The sequence below is a fragment of the Octopus sinensis genome, linkage group LG12, assembly GCF_006345805.1.
Source record: "Octopus sinensis linkage group LG12, ASM634580v1, whole genome shotgun sequence".
Classification (NCBI taxonomy): Eukaryota; Metazoa; Mollusca; class Cephalopoda; order Octopoda; family Octopodidae; genus Octopus; species Octopus sinensis.
In genome coordinates, this window is record NC_043008.1 from 10,595,308 (window position 1) to 10,611,849 (window position 16,542).

Below are 16,542 nucleotides of genomic sequence, written 5' to 3' on the forward strand. Positions count from 1 at the left end.
AATTTTTTATTTGTTTCATATATATATATATACATATATATATATTTACATTTATTGATAAAATAAAAATTATCTTTTGGTAGTTTTTTTTTTTTTAGTAAATTCTAATTAATTTTAGAATATATTTTTACAGTCTAAATTTCATGCTGTGTCAATAAAATACCTGTTCATGGAAAAACCAAATTTTAAAAAATTATAAAAACTAACAATATTTTATGTACTTATTCTGTCCATGTGACATAGGCTATCAGTCTGAGATTTGTGTGTAGCACACGTGATACTGAAGCTGCTGTTTATCATTGTGAGACCTTTATGTAAAAGTAACATCTTTATATTTTTCCTGATGTTTTCGTTAATAAAAATTGATTAGTTCTAATTAGCTTGAAAAACTTGTATTGGCAATTATAGAGGGTGACTGAGATAGAATTCATCTCAAAGGGTTTGGATTGAAGAATGTGTATCAAGACATTTAATTCTCTTAAGTTCTTATGTATATAAACTGTTGATGTATACATTTAAAAAAAAGTTTTAGGAAGAAAAACTGAAAACTATAAACAATACAGTACAATAATGTTCAAAATGTGACCGCGATTTTTTTTCCTCTGTCTTCCTTTCTTTGGATCTTTTCTTCTCCTATGTTTCCGACAAAGAGCTCCGCTCAAAACGTTAAACCCTCCTTCTTTCCTGAGTGTCCAATAATACTATATTTGTTCCACGTCTTCGTGTTGTTGTGTTTTTTTGTGCTTTCATGTTTGGATTAACAATAATGTTCAGCTCTTTTGGTACCTATCTACATATGATTATATGATTCTTTGTTATTACAATGAAAACTTCACTAATTTTAAATATTTAAATCTTCCATCATAGTTTCTTATAAGAACCATTTATAATGTTACATTCCAAATACTGACCTAAAGGAAGCTATTTTATTAAATCTACACCAGCTCCGGATAATTTACAAAATTAATTTAAGCACATAGGTAGTATGTCTCATTAGAAATATTATGAGAAGATTAGGGTTAGATTTGAGGTAAATTGTTATATAGGTAACTAAAAAAAAAAAATCTGAATTTTCTGAAATGTATCTAATGTTGAACAAGTAAAAGACTTCAGTCACCAGGTTATTGTTAACACAGAAACAAATAAACTAAATTGAGCTATATTTCTTTGTCCCTTTAAGCATTACTTTAGTTGGTTTTAGCAAAGGTTAGTAATATTTTCCCTAGATCAGTAACTTTGTGTTTTAACATTGAAACAATTATAATACTCCACTTTCATTGACTGTTTACAGTTTTATATACAAGACATTGTATATAACACTATGTATATAACCCACCAGTTCAAACATTTCCATAGGGACATTTTATCTGAATACAAATTCTAAAATTTTTCCAACTGTAAAATGCTGCAGCTTACTAAAATGTACTAACTTCTATTCAAGCACAATTATATTTTTGACTAACAAATGTATATTCATTCCATTTTGCTACTACTACTACTACAATAATTATGTTCTTTGATGTTCACTGTTTGGCTTTCCTTAAATTTATTGCAACTATTTACTTCATAATAATTATTTCATCATCATCATTTAACGTCCGTTTTCTGTGCTAGCACGGGTTGGACGGTTCGACCAGGGATCTGGGAAGCCAGGAGGCTGCACCAGGCACCAGTCTGATCTGGCAGTGATTCTACAGCTGGATGCCCTTCCTAACGTCAACCACTCCGTGAGTGTAGTGGGTGCTTTTTACGTGCCACCGGCACAGGTGCCAGGGGAGTCTGGCAGCGGCCATGATCGGTTGGTGCTTTTTACGTACCACCGGCACAGAAGCCAGTCAAGGCGGCGCTGGCATCAGCCACGTTTGGTTGGTACTTTTTACGTGCCACCGGCACAGAAGCCAGTCAAGGCGGCGCTGGCATCAGCCACGTTTGGTTGGTACTTTTTACGTGCCACCAGCACAGAAGCCAGTCAAGGCAGCGCTGGCATCAGCCATGTTCGGATGGTGCTTCATTTTGTATATTTTTTGTGAACAATAGCATCCTAGGTCAGGGGTTTTGTTTTCAATGTGTCACTCATTAGATCACTACATTTAAGACGGATGAGAGCACCTAGAAAGTGTTTGCAACGCAGATGAAACAAATACCCAAGGGTATTTTTGTTTGAAAGCACCAGGTGGTTATAAGGGTTTTTTTTGCCAACATTTACCTTGGTGAACGGCACATGCACATGTATGCATATATATGACCTACTTCTGCACAATTTTTGTTCACCAAATTCCACTCAGAATATAAGTACAGGCTTGACAGTGTGGTTAAGATGTTTGCTTCCCAACCACATGATTCTGGGTTCAGTCCCACTGCATGGCACTTTGGGCAAGTGTCTTCTACTATAGCCTCGGGTTGACCAAAGCTTTGTGAGTGGAATTAGTAGACAGAAGTTGAAAAAAGACTATGTGTATATTTATGTTACCTTGTCTTGACAGTGTATTATAGTTGTAAACAAGTGTCCCTGTCATACAAGCAGTGTCATTCATTACTAATATTCAGTGAGATACCCTTCCCCCCACCCCTAACCCTAACCAATCCTAACTAACCCTAAATCTAAAATAGATTGAAATGCAAAAAAACGGCAGTTTTTTCTAGCGGTGTCATATGAAACTGTCACCCAAAATTATGACCCTAGTATCGATCTATTGCATTTCAATCTATTTTAGATTTAGGGTTAGGGGTGGGGGGAAGAGTATCTTTTTTTCTTTACAAATGTAAATAAACCCAATCTGTTTCTTAAACGAGGGACATATTCATATGGCATAGAATGTTTTCACCTCAATAGACGGTCATTGATTGGTTGAAATTGCCGAAACGCAAGAAATTAAAGACCAAATATCTTACAAACTATAGAATTTTCTCAATAAAGCCAAGAGAAAAAGATGTTTTATAAACACATTCTACCAGTATATGAAGTTTAAAATTTTTTAGTTACCTAGAAATTATGTTAAAAACTGCCGTTCAAACCGAAAAGATCCCTGTTTCATTCAGTAATACTCTCCAACCTTGGCCAACTATTGAGGCACCTTTTTTTTTAAAACTCTAATTGCAGTATATTTTCATGTTTCAACACTCGAACCAGATAGTCGTTACAAGAAAAATTTACTCTTTCGTAAGACCTAGTTGTTACACCTAGTATGTTTGTTGCTACTTGTAAAGTTACACACTATGTAACATCATTAATTTAGTCTTTCTTTTCAAAGACGGCTATATTATGAACCTTCCTTCTTTTCCTTTAGCTTATGTTACTGCAATAAAGTCACTTTCAACCATTTAAGTTCCATAGTAATTACTCTAAATTCATTCGCTGCTGCTCTCCACACCCCATCACCTTTCTGACATGAGTTATGAATTACACTCTTCTTACCTTAGGCATTATAAAGCAGAAACTATTATGGATTTTACTGTACAAGTTAACGCAATAAAGGATTGCTATTCTTTTTGACAAATTAGAATTAACAAATGTTAGTTTTTGTAGAAACCTAGACCTTGAGGTGATAATACTATGACCTAGAAGAAAACCTGGCTTCTACTGTTAGTTCAATGTCTCTATGTTTTAAAGTCTTTGAGTTTAAGATAAATATTAGCAATGTACATGGGTTAAGTTAACTTGCAATATATTCTCTCTATACTGTGACTATAAGAAACTGTTCTCTCAGATTTGGTAGAAATACTGCGATGAGACCAAATATTTAGTCCTCTTTCTTAGCAGGATTCTAAGTTCAAAAACTGGTGGTTTCAACTTCAATTTTCCTTTTTTGTGTCTGAGGTAGAAGCAATAATATATGCGTAATCATCATCATTTAACGTCCGCTTTCCATGCTAGCATGGGTTGGACGGTTCAACTGGGGTCTGTGAAGCCAGAAGGCTGCTTCAGGCCCAGTCTGATCTGGCAGTGTTTCTACGGCTGGATGTCCTTCCTAACGCCAACCACTCCGTGAGTGTAGTGGGTGCTTTTTACGTGCCACCCGCACAGGTGCCAGACAGAGCTGGCAGACGTAATGTGTAAATTATATGTTCACAGGTGGCTTTATTAGTTAAATGACTGATATACAATGAAATATTGGAGTATTGACTACTTAAATGCCAAAGCTGGCTGTTAGTGACTGCCAATACACTTTACCAATAAAATCACTTTGTGACAAGCCGTGTATAATGGTAGTAACCTGTTATCTAACTAAGCCTGTAATTGTAACTATGTTTCCAATGAATTTGAGGAAAAGTATGAATGTGATATCTTCTTGTTTTCAATTTCCCATGACTCTATCGATTGCTGCTAATATTTACATTAATTATTATTGTTATTATTATTATTGTTGTTACTTACGTATATTTTCTCTTTTTTTTCAGTTAAATCCCATAATGGGCCAGTCACACAATCAGCTGGGTTTAAATGACTGTCAGCCAAGTGTTCTTGGAAATACCTGTAATTACGATGAAGTAGTGAGTATTTTCACTTTTCTAATATATGAACTATGTCCGTGCGTATCACTTAGGCTTACGAGAGAGGGATGACCTCCCTTTGCAAATACCATAAGGGCACAGATAGTGTGCCTAAAGCCAGCTGGAGACGATGATCTCCTGGGGCTAAAAGCTACAGTAACACCCACCCTTAGTGGTTAGCCATATTGAGATGGCTATTATACTTTACAATATATGAACTGTTACACAGAAAGTTCTTCTGTAGTTTGCATGTTTATACAAAGTGAAATTGTTTAAAAATTCTAGTTGTTTAAATACACATACTTGAGAAACTAAATTATAATGATAATCAGTTGCAATGATTAATATCATTAAATCCTGAAGACTGCATTTTTAATTGCCATGAGATGTCTTTTTTTTGGTTTTCATTTTTCACATGCATCTCTCTATATCTTGCTCTTTTTTTTTACCTTTAGATGTTTGAGCTTAACCCTTTTGTTACTGTATTTATTTTGAGATGCTCTGTATTTCTTTCAATTACTTTAAATATAACAAAGAATTTAGTAAAATAACTTAGTTATCATTCAGCTAGTGTTAAGAACATAAATTGTAACTAAGGTTTGGTGGAAGATTTTAATTCAAAACTTATGAAAACAAGAGATTTGTACTCAGAGCTGGTTTCAGCCGGGTTGGTAACGAAAGGGTTAAGCCACATTTTAGTAGGGTCTAGAATGACTTGGAGGAAAACTCTGCTATGATAGCTCGTTGCGGAAATTGTGAACAATTTCTTGTACTTGCGCAGTATGATCACTTGTGATGGAGGCATAGAAAGTGATGCAAACAGCAGTATTGGCAAAGTTGGGTCTAGAGTCTATTGTAAGTGCCAAAACTGGGGAACAACATGCATCAGTGTTAACATAAAACTTTGGTCATATAGTGCACTGCTCTTGCCAACAGTTCTGTATAGCAATGAGACAGGAAGAATAAAAGCAAAGATGACCAAGAAGCTAGATACATTCCATCACCAATGTCTGTGGAACATCCTCAAAGTTACCTGGTGGGGTAGAATTTCAAATGTAGAAATTCTTCTGCAAAGTAACCCACTGCTGCTGCAAAGCATCATGATGATGCATCAGTTTTACCTGGTGGGTGACGTTTTCTTCCTTTTCTGATTAGGCCCATAAATAGAAGCTCAGTAGCAATTAATAACGATGGTCATTCGAAATCAAATTAGGAAATAATTATTTAGTGTTTAAAGAAAAAAAGATATCATTGTATAATATTTTTTAATTCTTCTAAATTACTTCATTTCAGCCTGTTTCATCCACACCCTATCCTCACGAAAGCCTCCAATCTCCAAAACCAACAGTTCCGTCTAAGTAAGTTATGGCTTTCAATTTTCTTTACTGGCAGATCTCATTTTGTGTAGCTGGAGGTTTGTTTGTTGTTTAATACAACTAATAAAGCCACAAAAAGTGGTAGTTGGTATGTGCATTACCTAAATTAGATCAAAAGATTCAGTGCATGATTATCATCAATATCAATCTAACTTCTAAACTGAAAAAGAAATTGGCAAGGCAAATGGCAAGGGAACTTTTTATTTAAGATGGTTGATTGTGATTTGATAGAAATCTGATTGCTATTTCTTGTAGGTCTTTAACGTATGTAGGTTACCTAATTTGCTTAATTATATAATGTAATTATTCATTCTGTTTACACCAATACCTCTGATGCTCTGCTACCTTCTTGACTTGAACTTAAACTTTCTCATAGTTTAATGTTGCAGTTTTAAACAAACAATACTCAGTTCCTTAATTAATTTATTGAAGAATTCGAGAAGAAATACCAAATGTGGAAACAAATGCTAGAATCACATGGTCTTAAACTATATTTAACAGCGACAAAAGTTTTAGTGGTATAGAAGACAGGACTCTATTGCTGCTACCTGAGAAATGGCCATCTTCTATATGCAGGAAAGAAGTTGTCCGGAATTCTGTACAGTGTACTGAATGTGTAAATAATGGGTGTATATGAGATACAGTGGGGTCATAGGAACTCTGACAGGATAAGATTTCATGCCCATAAAATATATTCTTTCAATGGGTCAGAGGGCTTCTCTGAAGTAATTGACAGCTTCTGTTGTGTACTTGACCTAAATAGAAGTGGAGGATTAGAGTGTTTTGAAAGCATTGCAGCCTGAGTAAGAATAGAGTGGAAAAAGTTCAGAATAAATATTGTTGGCAATAAATAGATATTCTCTCCAAACAATGGACAGATTTTATTATGCTGTACCAAGCGTGTTGATTGGAGGATGTGTAAAGTTGGTACACTGGATATGTTCATGAATGACAGAACATGGTTTAACTGGGGACCAAGTAATACAAATGGAAGGAACCCGTGGCAGAGAAAGAGATGGGAAGAAATAATGAAGGCTGATCTCAGGGGATTGAACCTCTTGTAGGTTATGACAAAGGGTTGCCATAAGACCATTGCAACCCTCGCCAGCATGAGACCCCCCCATGATGATTATCGTGTCGGACATGCTATTTTCATTGTGTCGTCTAAATCACTAAGTTACAAAATAGTTTTCTCGGTGGCACGTAAAAAGCACCATCCGACCATGGCCGTTTGCCAGCCCCGTCTGGCACCTGTGCCGGTGGCACGTAAAAAGCACCCACTACACTCACGGAGTGGTTTGCGTTAGGAAGGGCACCCAGCTGTAGAAAGATTGCCAGATCAGATTGGAGTCTGGTGCAGCCTTATGGCTTTCCAGACCCCAGTTGAACCGTCCAACCCATGCCAGCATGGAAAGCGGACACTAAATGATGATGAGGATGATGATGATTGCATCTTTTAAAAACTTATTTTTAGCATTATGAACAAAATTATTTCTTGCCTTCTGAACTAAGTTGCTTCTTCAAAGCATCTAGGTCTTACATTCACTTTGCTGTGGACCCTAGTCTAAAATTTTAAACTGTTTTATTTCAAGTTTGAAACATTTCTTGCTGTATTTTGTTGGATTCTGAATGTTAGATCATTGGGACATAGAAGCTCCCATTGAACTTCAGCGGACAGGTACCTCTATGTTAAATTTCTGACAGGTTGCCGTCTATTCTTGTTGTATTGTTAACTCCCTTCATATGTGTATCCTAAATAACCCTCACTTATCAATCAGCTAGGCCTTTTCATTTCTGAGAATACTTCCTTGTCTGAAATCTATTAGGTTTTCTGTATTGTATATCAGGATTCTCATCTTTCTAATAAACTGCTAATGAAACTTACTTTATATCCTGTAAAACTTATTTATGCTCAGTGAAATTTTCCTCATAACCAGGAATGGAACTTCACATGTCAAATTAGTTTATCAACTTAACGCTTGCATAAAATTATTTGGAATAAATCTCATTTTTCTATTGTTTACAGTTGATGTTTAAAGTTGTTTTTATTGTTGTTTTGTTATATAGTTCAGTGATTAAAGTATTGCGAGCCTGGTGCAGCCTCCTGGCTTGCCAGTCCCCAGTGAAATCTTCCAACCCATGCCTGCTTGGAAGACGAACATTAAATGGTGATGATGATGTTTATAACTTTTCTAAGTTCATTAGTTAAAAATCTGATCTGCACTGTTGCCCTCTGACAAGAGTTGAAATGGCTGAGTGGATCAGCTAATGAATTATTGCCTCGTGCTTTGTAAGTTCAACTCATTCACAGGGGTTTAACAGTGTTTTCTCTGCAGGAATAATTAATTCTACTATATCTTATTTCACCTATCATTAACTCCTTTCGACTATATTTCTAACAGAAATTCATCATTGATAGATGTCAATTAAATTCTAAAATAATTAAGAACTTAGCTAGGTTTTGTGAAACATCTAACTTGCCATTTTCATAGTCATGTAAATGGGATATGGAATAAAAGCTTACAAACATTTCTTAAATCTGTAACAGAATTTTCATTTCAAATTTGTTCAAATTACAAGTGAATTCAGTAACTAGTAACATATAGGCGTAGGAGTGGCTGTGTGGTAAGTAGCTTGCTTACCAACCACATGGTTCCGGGTTCAGTTCCACTGCATGGCATCTTGGGCAAGTGTCTTCTACTATAGCCTCGGGCCGACCAAAGCCTTGTGAGTGGATTTGGTAGGCGGAAACTGAAAGAAGCCCGCCGTATATATGTATATATATATATATATATATATATGTGTGTGTGTGTGTTTGTGTATGTGTTTGTTCCCCCAACATCGCTTGACAACTGATGCTGGTGTGTTTACATCCCCGAAACTTAGCGGTTCGGCAAAAGAGACCAATAGAATAAGTACTAGGCTTACAAAGAATAAGTCCTGGGGTCGATTTGGTCGACTAAAGGCGGTGCTTCAGCATGGCCACAGTCAAAATGACTGAAATAAGTAAAAGAGTATATTACAAGTGTGCTACTGTGTCATACACATGTTGCTAAACTAAGTAAGTTTTTCTGTGTGTGTGTGTGTGTGTGTGTGTGTACGCACACTTGTGCATGTATATACGTGTGGAGCAGGGTAATAGTTTGGGTTGGCTTGGTTCTACTTTCACTCTTATAGTTGTTTAGTTCTGGACTCTAGTTCCTAGAAATATTGTTGATCTTGATTAGTGGCTCTGTAAATAAAAGGTTGTGAGAGGTTGTTATATCAATAGCATAGATTGCTATGGGTGTTTGTGTAAATCAAAGCACACGGATGAATGAAAACTGAACATTCAGTGCCACAATATTCAGGATTATACTGACTTCTTTTCCAAAGCTGAAGTGTGACACACATTGCAGTGCTTTTAACCTATTTGGTATGATGCATATATTATGTATACAAACATTCTAGACTGTCTAACAATTCAGCTGATTGGTAAACTCTAACATAAAAACATAATGCAGCCATTACTACACTACTGTGCTGTGTTTGCCGTCTGTTTTTCTTTTTCTTGTTCTTCATCTAAGTCTACTAAACACAACTTCCATTAGCCTAGCTAACTTCTCAATCCCCATTAAACATTTGTTCTAGCATTGCAGCTCTCTGGAATCGTCTCTTGCTTATATTTTTCTTTTACATTATTTACATTTGATGGATATTTGTCCTCATCTTGTTTGTTGTTAACACAACATTTTGGCTGATATACCCTCCAGCCTTCATCAGGTGTCTTGGGGGAAATTTCGAACCTGGGTTATCATTCCTAAGGTATTTTTTCGATGCTATTATTATTATTATTATTATTATTATTATTATTATTATTATTCAGGTCACTGTCTGGAATCGAACTTGGAATCTTAACCACTATGCCATATGCCGGGCTGGTTAAGAGCACAGGCTACTAACCCCAAGATTCTGAGTTCTATTCCTGATAGTGACCTGAATAATAATAATAATAAATAATATGATAAATAATAATAATAAATAATATAATAATAAATAATAATGAATAATAAAAATAATGAATAATAATAATAATAAATAATAATAATAAATAAATAATAATAACAATTAATAATAATAAATAAATAATAATAATAATAATACCAGCAGCAGCAGCATCAAAAAAATACCTTAGGAATGAGAACTGAGGTTCTAAATTTCCCCAAGACACCTGATGAAGGCAGGAGGGTATATCAGCCGAAGCATTGTGTTAACAACAAACAAGATGGGGACAAATATCCGTCAAATATAAATAATGTACATAATTCCTCATCTCTTAAATATAGAACTGTATGATATTTTTCTGTTAGATATCTCCGTACGGAAGTTCAGTTTCAACATCAATTATGTTAAGCTCTCTTGTCTGAGAGGTACAGCAAAAAAAATAGGGTTACAGCCTTTCCTCTTTTATCTGAGTCATGAAATGGTAATTTTTGCTGGGCTACCAACCAACCAACCATTCAGAATTCCATTGAGTCCAGACCTAACTTCATTTATCTGTCTTCACTGTAGCTATGTGAGCCTTTAATTAAAAAAGAACATACTGCATAACAACACCTGTCTTAATTGACTGTGGGTGCTCTAAGTACTCTCTACATAGTTGATTGTGCATGAGTATAGAACAGATGAAAGTCTGGTATATCCAGTGAAATCTCTCCAACAGTTTGATTGGCATTTTTTTTTCTGTGTACATAAATGTCTACTTGAATCTGGTTGACGTGAAGTGTTCAGCAGCAATAGCATAATGCTTAATATTGTTCCTGTTAGCTGCTTGTTCACCCTGTCTTAGTGTGTGTTTTGAAATAATAAAATATATTTCGTATACATATATATATGACTAAACATTATTACTCTTGCTTAATTATGGCATAGGACTAAAAAGAAACAATGTAATTCAGCTATGGAAAGTTGTGTGCTATTTTCATCAACCAAAAAAAAAAAAAAAAAAAAAAAAAAGGCCAAAATACTTTGCCTTTCATCTATGTATACTCAAACAGGATGTGTGTGTAGATAGGTATATGTGTGTGGTTCAAGGCGGCGAGCTGGCAGAAACGTTAGCACGCTGGGCGAAATGTGTAGCGGTATTTCGTCTGCCATTACGTTCTGAGTTCAAATTTCGCCGAGGCCGACTTTGCCTTTCATCCTTTCGGGGTCGATAAATTAAGTACCAGTTTCGCACTGGGGTCGATAGAATCGACTTAATCCGTTTGTCTGTCCTTGTTCATCCCTTCAATGTGTAGCCCCTTGTGGGTAGTAAAGAAATAGGTATTTCGTCTGCCATTACATTCTGAATTCAAATTCCGCCGATGTCGACTTTGCCTTTCATCCTTCCGGGGTCGATAAATTAAGTACCAGTTACGCACTGGGGTCGATATAATCGACTTAATCCGTTTGTCTGTCCTTGTTTGTCCTCTCTGTGTTTAGCCCCTTGTGGGTAGTAAAGAAATAGGTATATGTGTGCGTCTGATTTGCTAATGTAACACTATTTCTGTTTGTATATGTATATCTGTATGAATGGCTTTGTATGTGTGTGTATTTATACATGCACACGTATATTTTTGTTAACGAGGAGACAGCATAACAATCAGCTTATGTTGTAATTTTTTATGTGGATTCATTAGTACATAAGTTAACGTTTCCTTTTGACAACTGCGTTCCTTCAGATGTGCAGAATTGTGTACACACACACACACACACACATTTTCTCTCATTGTCTGCCTATCTCACACACACACACAAGTGTTTGTATGTACACTTCCACATCCACACACTCAAAATACATCCATAAAATATATCTACATAGATAAATCTGTGTATGCACTCAGATTGACATTGATAAAATATATTCACACATAAATACTTGTGTGTGTACTATGTTCATACAAAAATATCCATACAGTGACACATGTACATGTCTTTAGACATTTGAATAATGCTTATAAAAAATGCTTTTTTTTTTAATTTACTCAAACATGTGATTAGTTTTGACTTGATTTCCTTTGTAAGATATCTGACAGCATTTGTTTGTGAAAATGAATAAAAAGTTACCTATGTATAGGTCTTCACCTATCTGACAATGACCTGAACTTGTAGTTGGATAGCTACTATATTAAATTATAGATTTATTCTGTTGGCCTATATCCTATCCTGTTTAGTGACCAAGTAGCCAATGTTTGAATGTATTGTTGCTGCCGGTCTGTTAATCTATGGTCTATTTCACACCTTTAGCCATCAGGAAAAGCAAAGCTCTTAACCTTTTCCCTCAGTTTCTCTTCATGCTTTATTTGGGTTAAAAATAGAAATTGCTGAGATCATTGTAATATTTATTAGTTGTTATACTGTTATAATTGATGGTTTTCTACTGAGAATTACATACAAACAATTACTACCATTTTGCCTACATCTGTCTCAATTGATAATTATACTATTGTTTTACAGCTTATCTGAATTAATTTTTGTTGTCTAAATTGAGTTTTAGCTTTTTTAATTTCGTAATCATAAAATAAAATTAAAACTCATATACCATTTTTTTGTAAATTTTTCTTTGTAATAACAAATTGATTATGAAATAACACAAAACGGCGGTGCCCCAGCATGGCCACAGCTCGTGAGCTGAAACTAGATAAAATAAAAAAAATATAAAAAATCATTGTTTTTCCTTTTATCTTTTGTTGTTAAATATTAACGAGCATTCTGAATATCCAAAAGAATATAGTAGGATATAATAAGGAATTTATTAAATTTTATTGATAAACGATGGTATTTGTTAGGATTATATGGAAATATGCTATGTGAGCCCTTAATCCAGACAAGCATTGGAAAAATGAATGGTAAATCAATATTTAATAATGATGATGTACAGTTCAGCAATATGATGGGGGATGGAGAAATGGGGTAACATACTAAGATGTTTATATTTATATATCAATAGGTCAGTGATGTTGGTGTAATTTTGTTTGATGTACTTGATTATCAAAACACTGTGCAATCATTGTCACATTATTCATCATATTTCCTGTGTGGAGAGAATTTCTTCACAATTATATTTGTGTCTAATAGCTTTTACAACCTGTTATGAATTCACTGATGATGATGATGTAAATTACACCACACACTATAACTACAAATCTGAGGTTGGAAAGGACAAACATATCCACTCTGGCTCTTTTTTCTTGTATTGTTTAACCCTTTAGTGTTCAGATTACTCTGTTAAATGTAATGCTTATTTATTTTAATTGTTTTGAATTAATCATGCATTACCTTATAGCTTTGAGGTTTCAATGATGTGAATATTTATTTTTAGAATGTCACTGTAGGTTAGGTGTGAGAGGCTAGATATGGCTAGTTCAAATATAAAACATGTAGAATATATTGGGCCGGATTTGGCCAGTTTAAACACTAAAGGGTTAATATCTGGCACTCAATAAGCACCATTCATGCCTGGGTTGTTGACAGTGTTACCTGACTGGCTCCCCATGCCGGTAGCACGTAAAATGCACCATTCGAATGTGGTCGATGTCAGCCCCCTTGCCCCAACTGGCCCCTGTGCTGGTAGCACGTAAAATGCACCATCCGAAGGTGGTCGATGTCAGCCCCCTTGCCCTAACTGGCCCCTGTGCCGGTAGCACGTAAAAAGCACCATCCAAACATAGCTGATGCAAGTGCTGCCTGACTGGCTCCTGTGCTGGTGGCACGTAAAAAGCACCCACTACACTCTCGTTAGGATGACTTGTCGGAGGGAGGTGATTCTGCACTGGTGTCGCACCGAATTGTTGGAGACAAAGTGATGCCATTGGACACGAAGGATGTGGCGTAGACAGAGGTGATCGAAGGATTCTAGTCGCTTAATATCTTCCACCCTCATTGGCCATGACTCGCTGCCGAGTCAGGTCACTTCGAGTGCTACTGGTAGCATGTAACCCAGTAAAACCTGTTGCATGGTCGGGCTGTCGGCGACTAAACCGGCAACCCCACCAAGCTTGCTTGGTGGGGAGGGTGTTTATTGGACACCCTGCGGGATGAAAAACAAAACCCGTCAAAGGGCGGAGGAACTCTTGAGAGTCAATGGCCATCCAATAAATGTGTAATTATATATCACCTCATCGTGGAAAATCTACAGCAAACAAGACATTCTCCCAACAGGGATATACTTGGGGCTGGGGACCGCTAGCAAACTTCCTATTCTCAAGATCCTTCAAATATTCCTCATATTCCAAAAAAAAAAAAATATTTTTCTGTCTTTCAACAGTGCATTTTCAACTTCTTTTTTCTATATTTCTACCCGTGTGGAATAAAATAACTTTGTTTTCTAAATATATATATATATTCACATCACTCTTGTCATACTATTTGTAGAATTGAACATTTCATGTTATTACGGTGCCATTATAATTACGGTAAAATTATTTAACTGTTAATGATCTAATTCTTCTACCTGTAAATTCGTATTCTGAAAGATAATTCATTTTTTCTCACATTTATTAGAGACCCTGCAAAACTGAAAGTTTTGTGGTAATGACAATGAAGTTAAATGATTTGTATTGAATGCGTGTCTCATTGTGTGGGTTTGCTGGGTTCAAATCTGAGGAATTAGTGTGTTTGTGTAATATTACTATCATGGATTGAAACAAAAATTCCTCAAGTCTTGAAGCTTGTAATAACTTCCAGCAGACCATAGTACTATTCCTGTGGAGGCGCAATAGCCCAGTGGTTAGGGCAGCGGACTCGCGGTCGTAGGATCGCGGTTTTGATTCCCAGACCGGGCGTTGTGAGTGTTTATTGAGCGAAAACACCTAAAGCTCCACGAAGCTCCGGCAGGGATGGTGGTGATCCCTGCTGTACTCTTTCACCACAACTTTCTCTCACTCTTACTTCCTGTTTCTGTTGTACCTGTATTTCAAAGGGCCGGCCTTGTCACTCTCTGTGTCACGCTGAATATCCCCGAGAACTACATTAAGGGTACACGTGTCTGTGGAGTGCTCAGCCACTTACACGTTAATTTCACAAGCAGGCTGTTCCATTGATCGGATCAACCGGAACCCTCGTCGTGACCGACGGAGTGCTTCCATCCAGTACTATTCCTAGGACTTGCAATAACCATTTTCCCATTCCTTCTTTCTGGAATTCTTTTCCAACACACTTCAGTTTGTTCTTGCATCAGTCTTACTGCAAAAGATCCATCCACAGTTCCCTAGAGACTAAAGAAAAGTCAATAAAATAATAGAGAAGTAAATTAAAACAGCTTAATCTACATCAAACATGCTTTTGAAAAAATGTAAAAATATTTTATTTGAGATTTTTTTTCTTTTTAAAAATTTTTTAGTACAAATTACCCAGGTGATTACCACTTCGAAATATCTTTTGCACAACCCTCAAAGGAAACAAAATCAACTACTTGGACAGTAAGTAATATTTTCTTGATTGTATTATGAATATATTTATTATAATCTTATGAGATAATGTTGTAATTGTTTTATCTGTTAAATTACGTAAATTTCATGAAAAATCAATTCTCTAACATCTTGTGTGGTGAAGCATGTCTTTTGTGTTGGAGGTAGATTTCGGATATACAAGATAAAAATGCATGAAAAGCAATATGAAAATATAAAGTGAGATATCCAACCCATGCCAGCATGGAACATGGATGTTAAGTGATGCTGACTGATATGGAAATGTGTGACTTTCATCCAAATTAAGATATACTGGGATGTTGTACGAAGTTGTTGAGGTGTTGTGAATTCAACATATTTTACTTACATCAGTTGTCTTTTTATTGTTGGATTGTATTCACTACTGCTAACCACTATTTTGAAGCAGGAATTAAATTATTGCTTGACAGATACCAAGTTATGTTGTTACTTTATATATATATATACAAAAATAAGCAACAAGAATGACTCCGGTAATTTCTCTATAAAGTTACTACTTGATTTGAAAGCTTTTGTATTATTGGAAAACCTATGTAATTGGCTGATGAGCACTCAGCATCTTAAATCTGCTGTAATACTTACAACTTTTAATAAAATGATGTAGTGCGAAACAATTGTACCAAATTACCGGAGTCATTCTTGTTGCTTACTTTGATTATAATCACCCTGCAAATTTTTATGGATAACACCATACAAAATTCTGGTGCATCTAAATTAAGTACCGTATTTATATGAATCTAAAATGTTGCTGAACTTATACATATATATATATATATATATATATAACAACTGTTAATGTTATAATTTGCTAAAATCCCTGTAACCAAAACCAACTAACAAAAGGATGAAAATCAATGCACATTTTTTAAAATTTGACAATCTACAGAAACTTTGTTCGATACTCTTATACATCATGACTAAATTATATTGTTTGAATGAGTGTTGAATAAATCCTCTTAAAAAACGTAATCAAAAATTGATTGACAACATCAGAAGAACCTAATGATTAAGCTTGTTTTGGGCTGGTAGCCAGCATTGACACTTCCGGAGAGATTGTTCTTCAAATGTTGATTTGTTAAGCTTTGAACTACTTGTTAATGTTTGTTTAGTAGGACTGAACATCTATAGATAACTGAATAAAGCTCTTCATTCAATTTTTGTTGCTATAAATTATGTCAGACACTGATGTTCTGATTGCAGAATATAAA

At 35.4% G+C, this 16,542-nt stretch overlaps 1 protein-coding gene across 7 annotated transcripts in view; it reads left to right on the top strand.

Annotated features, from left to right (window-relative positions):
• LOC115217849 (cellular tumor antigen p53) overlaps positions 1-16,542 on the top strand; it is a 229,632-nt gene that overhangs the window by 184,983 nt on the left and 28,107 nt on the right. For all 7 annotated transcript variants that reach the window (XM_029787548.2, XM_029787551.2, XM_036507799.1 and 4 more), the window contains 3 exons: positions 4,399-4,491; positions 5,785-5,849; positions 15,229-15,307. In XM_029787548.2, the coding sequence (XP_029643408.2) occupies positions 4,399-4,491; positions 5,785-5,849; positions 15,229-15,307 (237 nt within the window). The remainder of the gene's footprint in view (positions 1-4,398; positions 4,492-5,784; positions 5,850-15,228; positions 15,308-16,542) is intronic.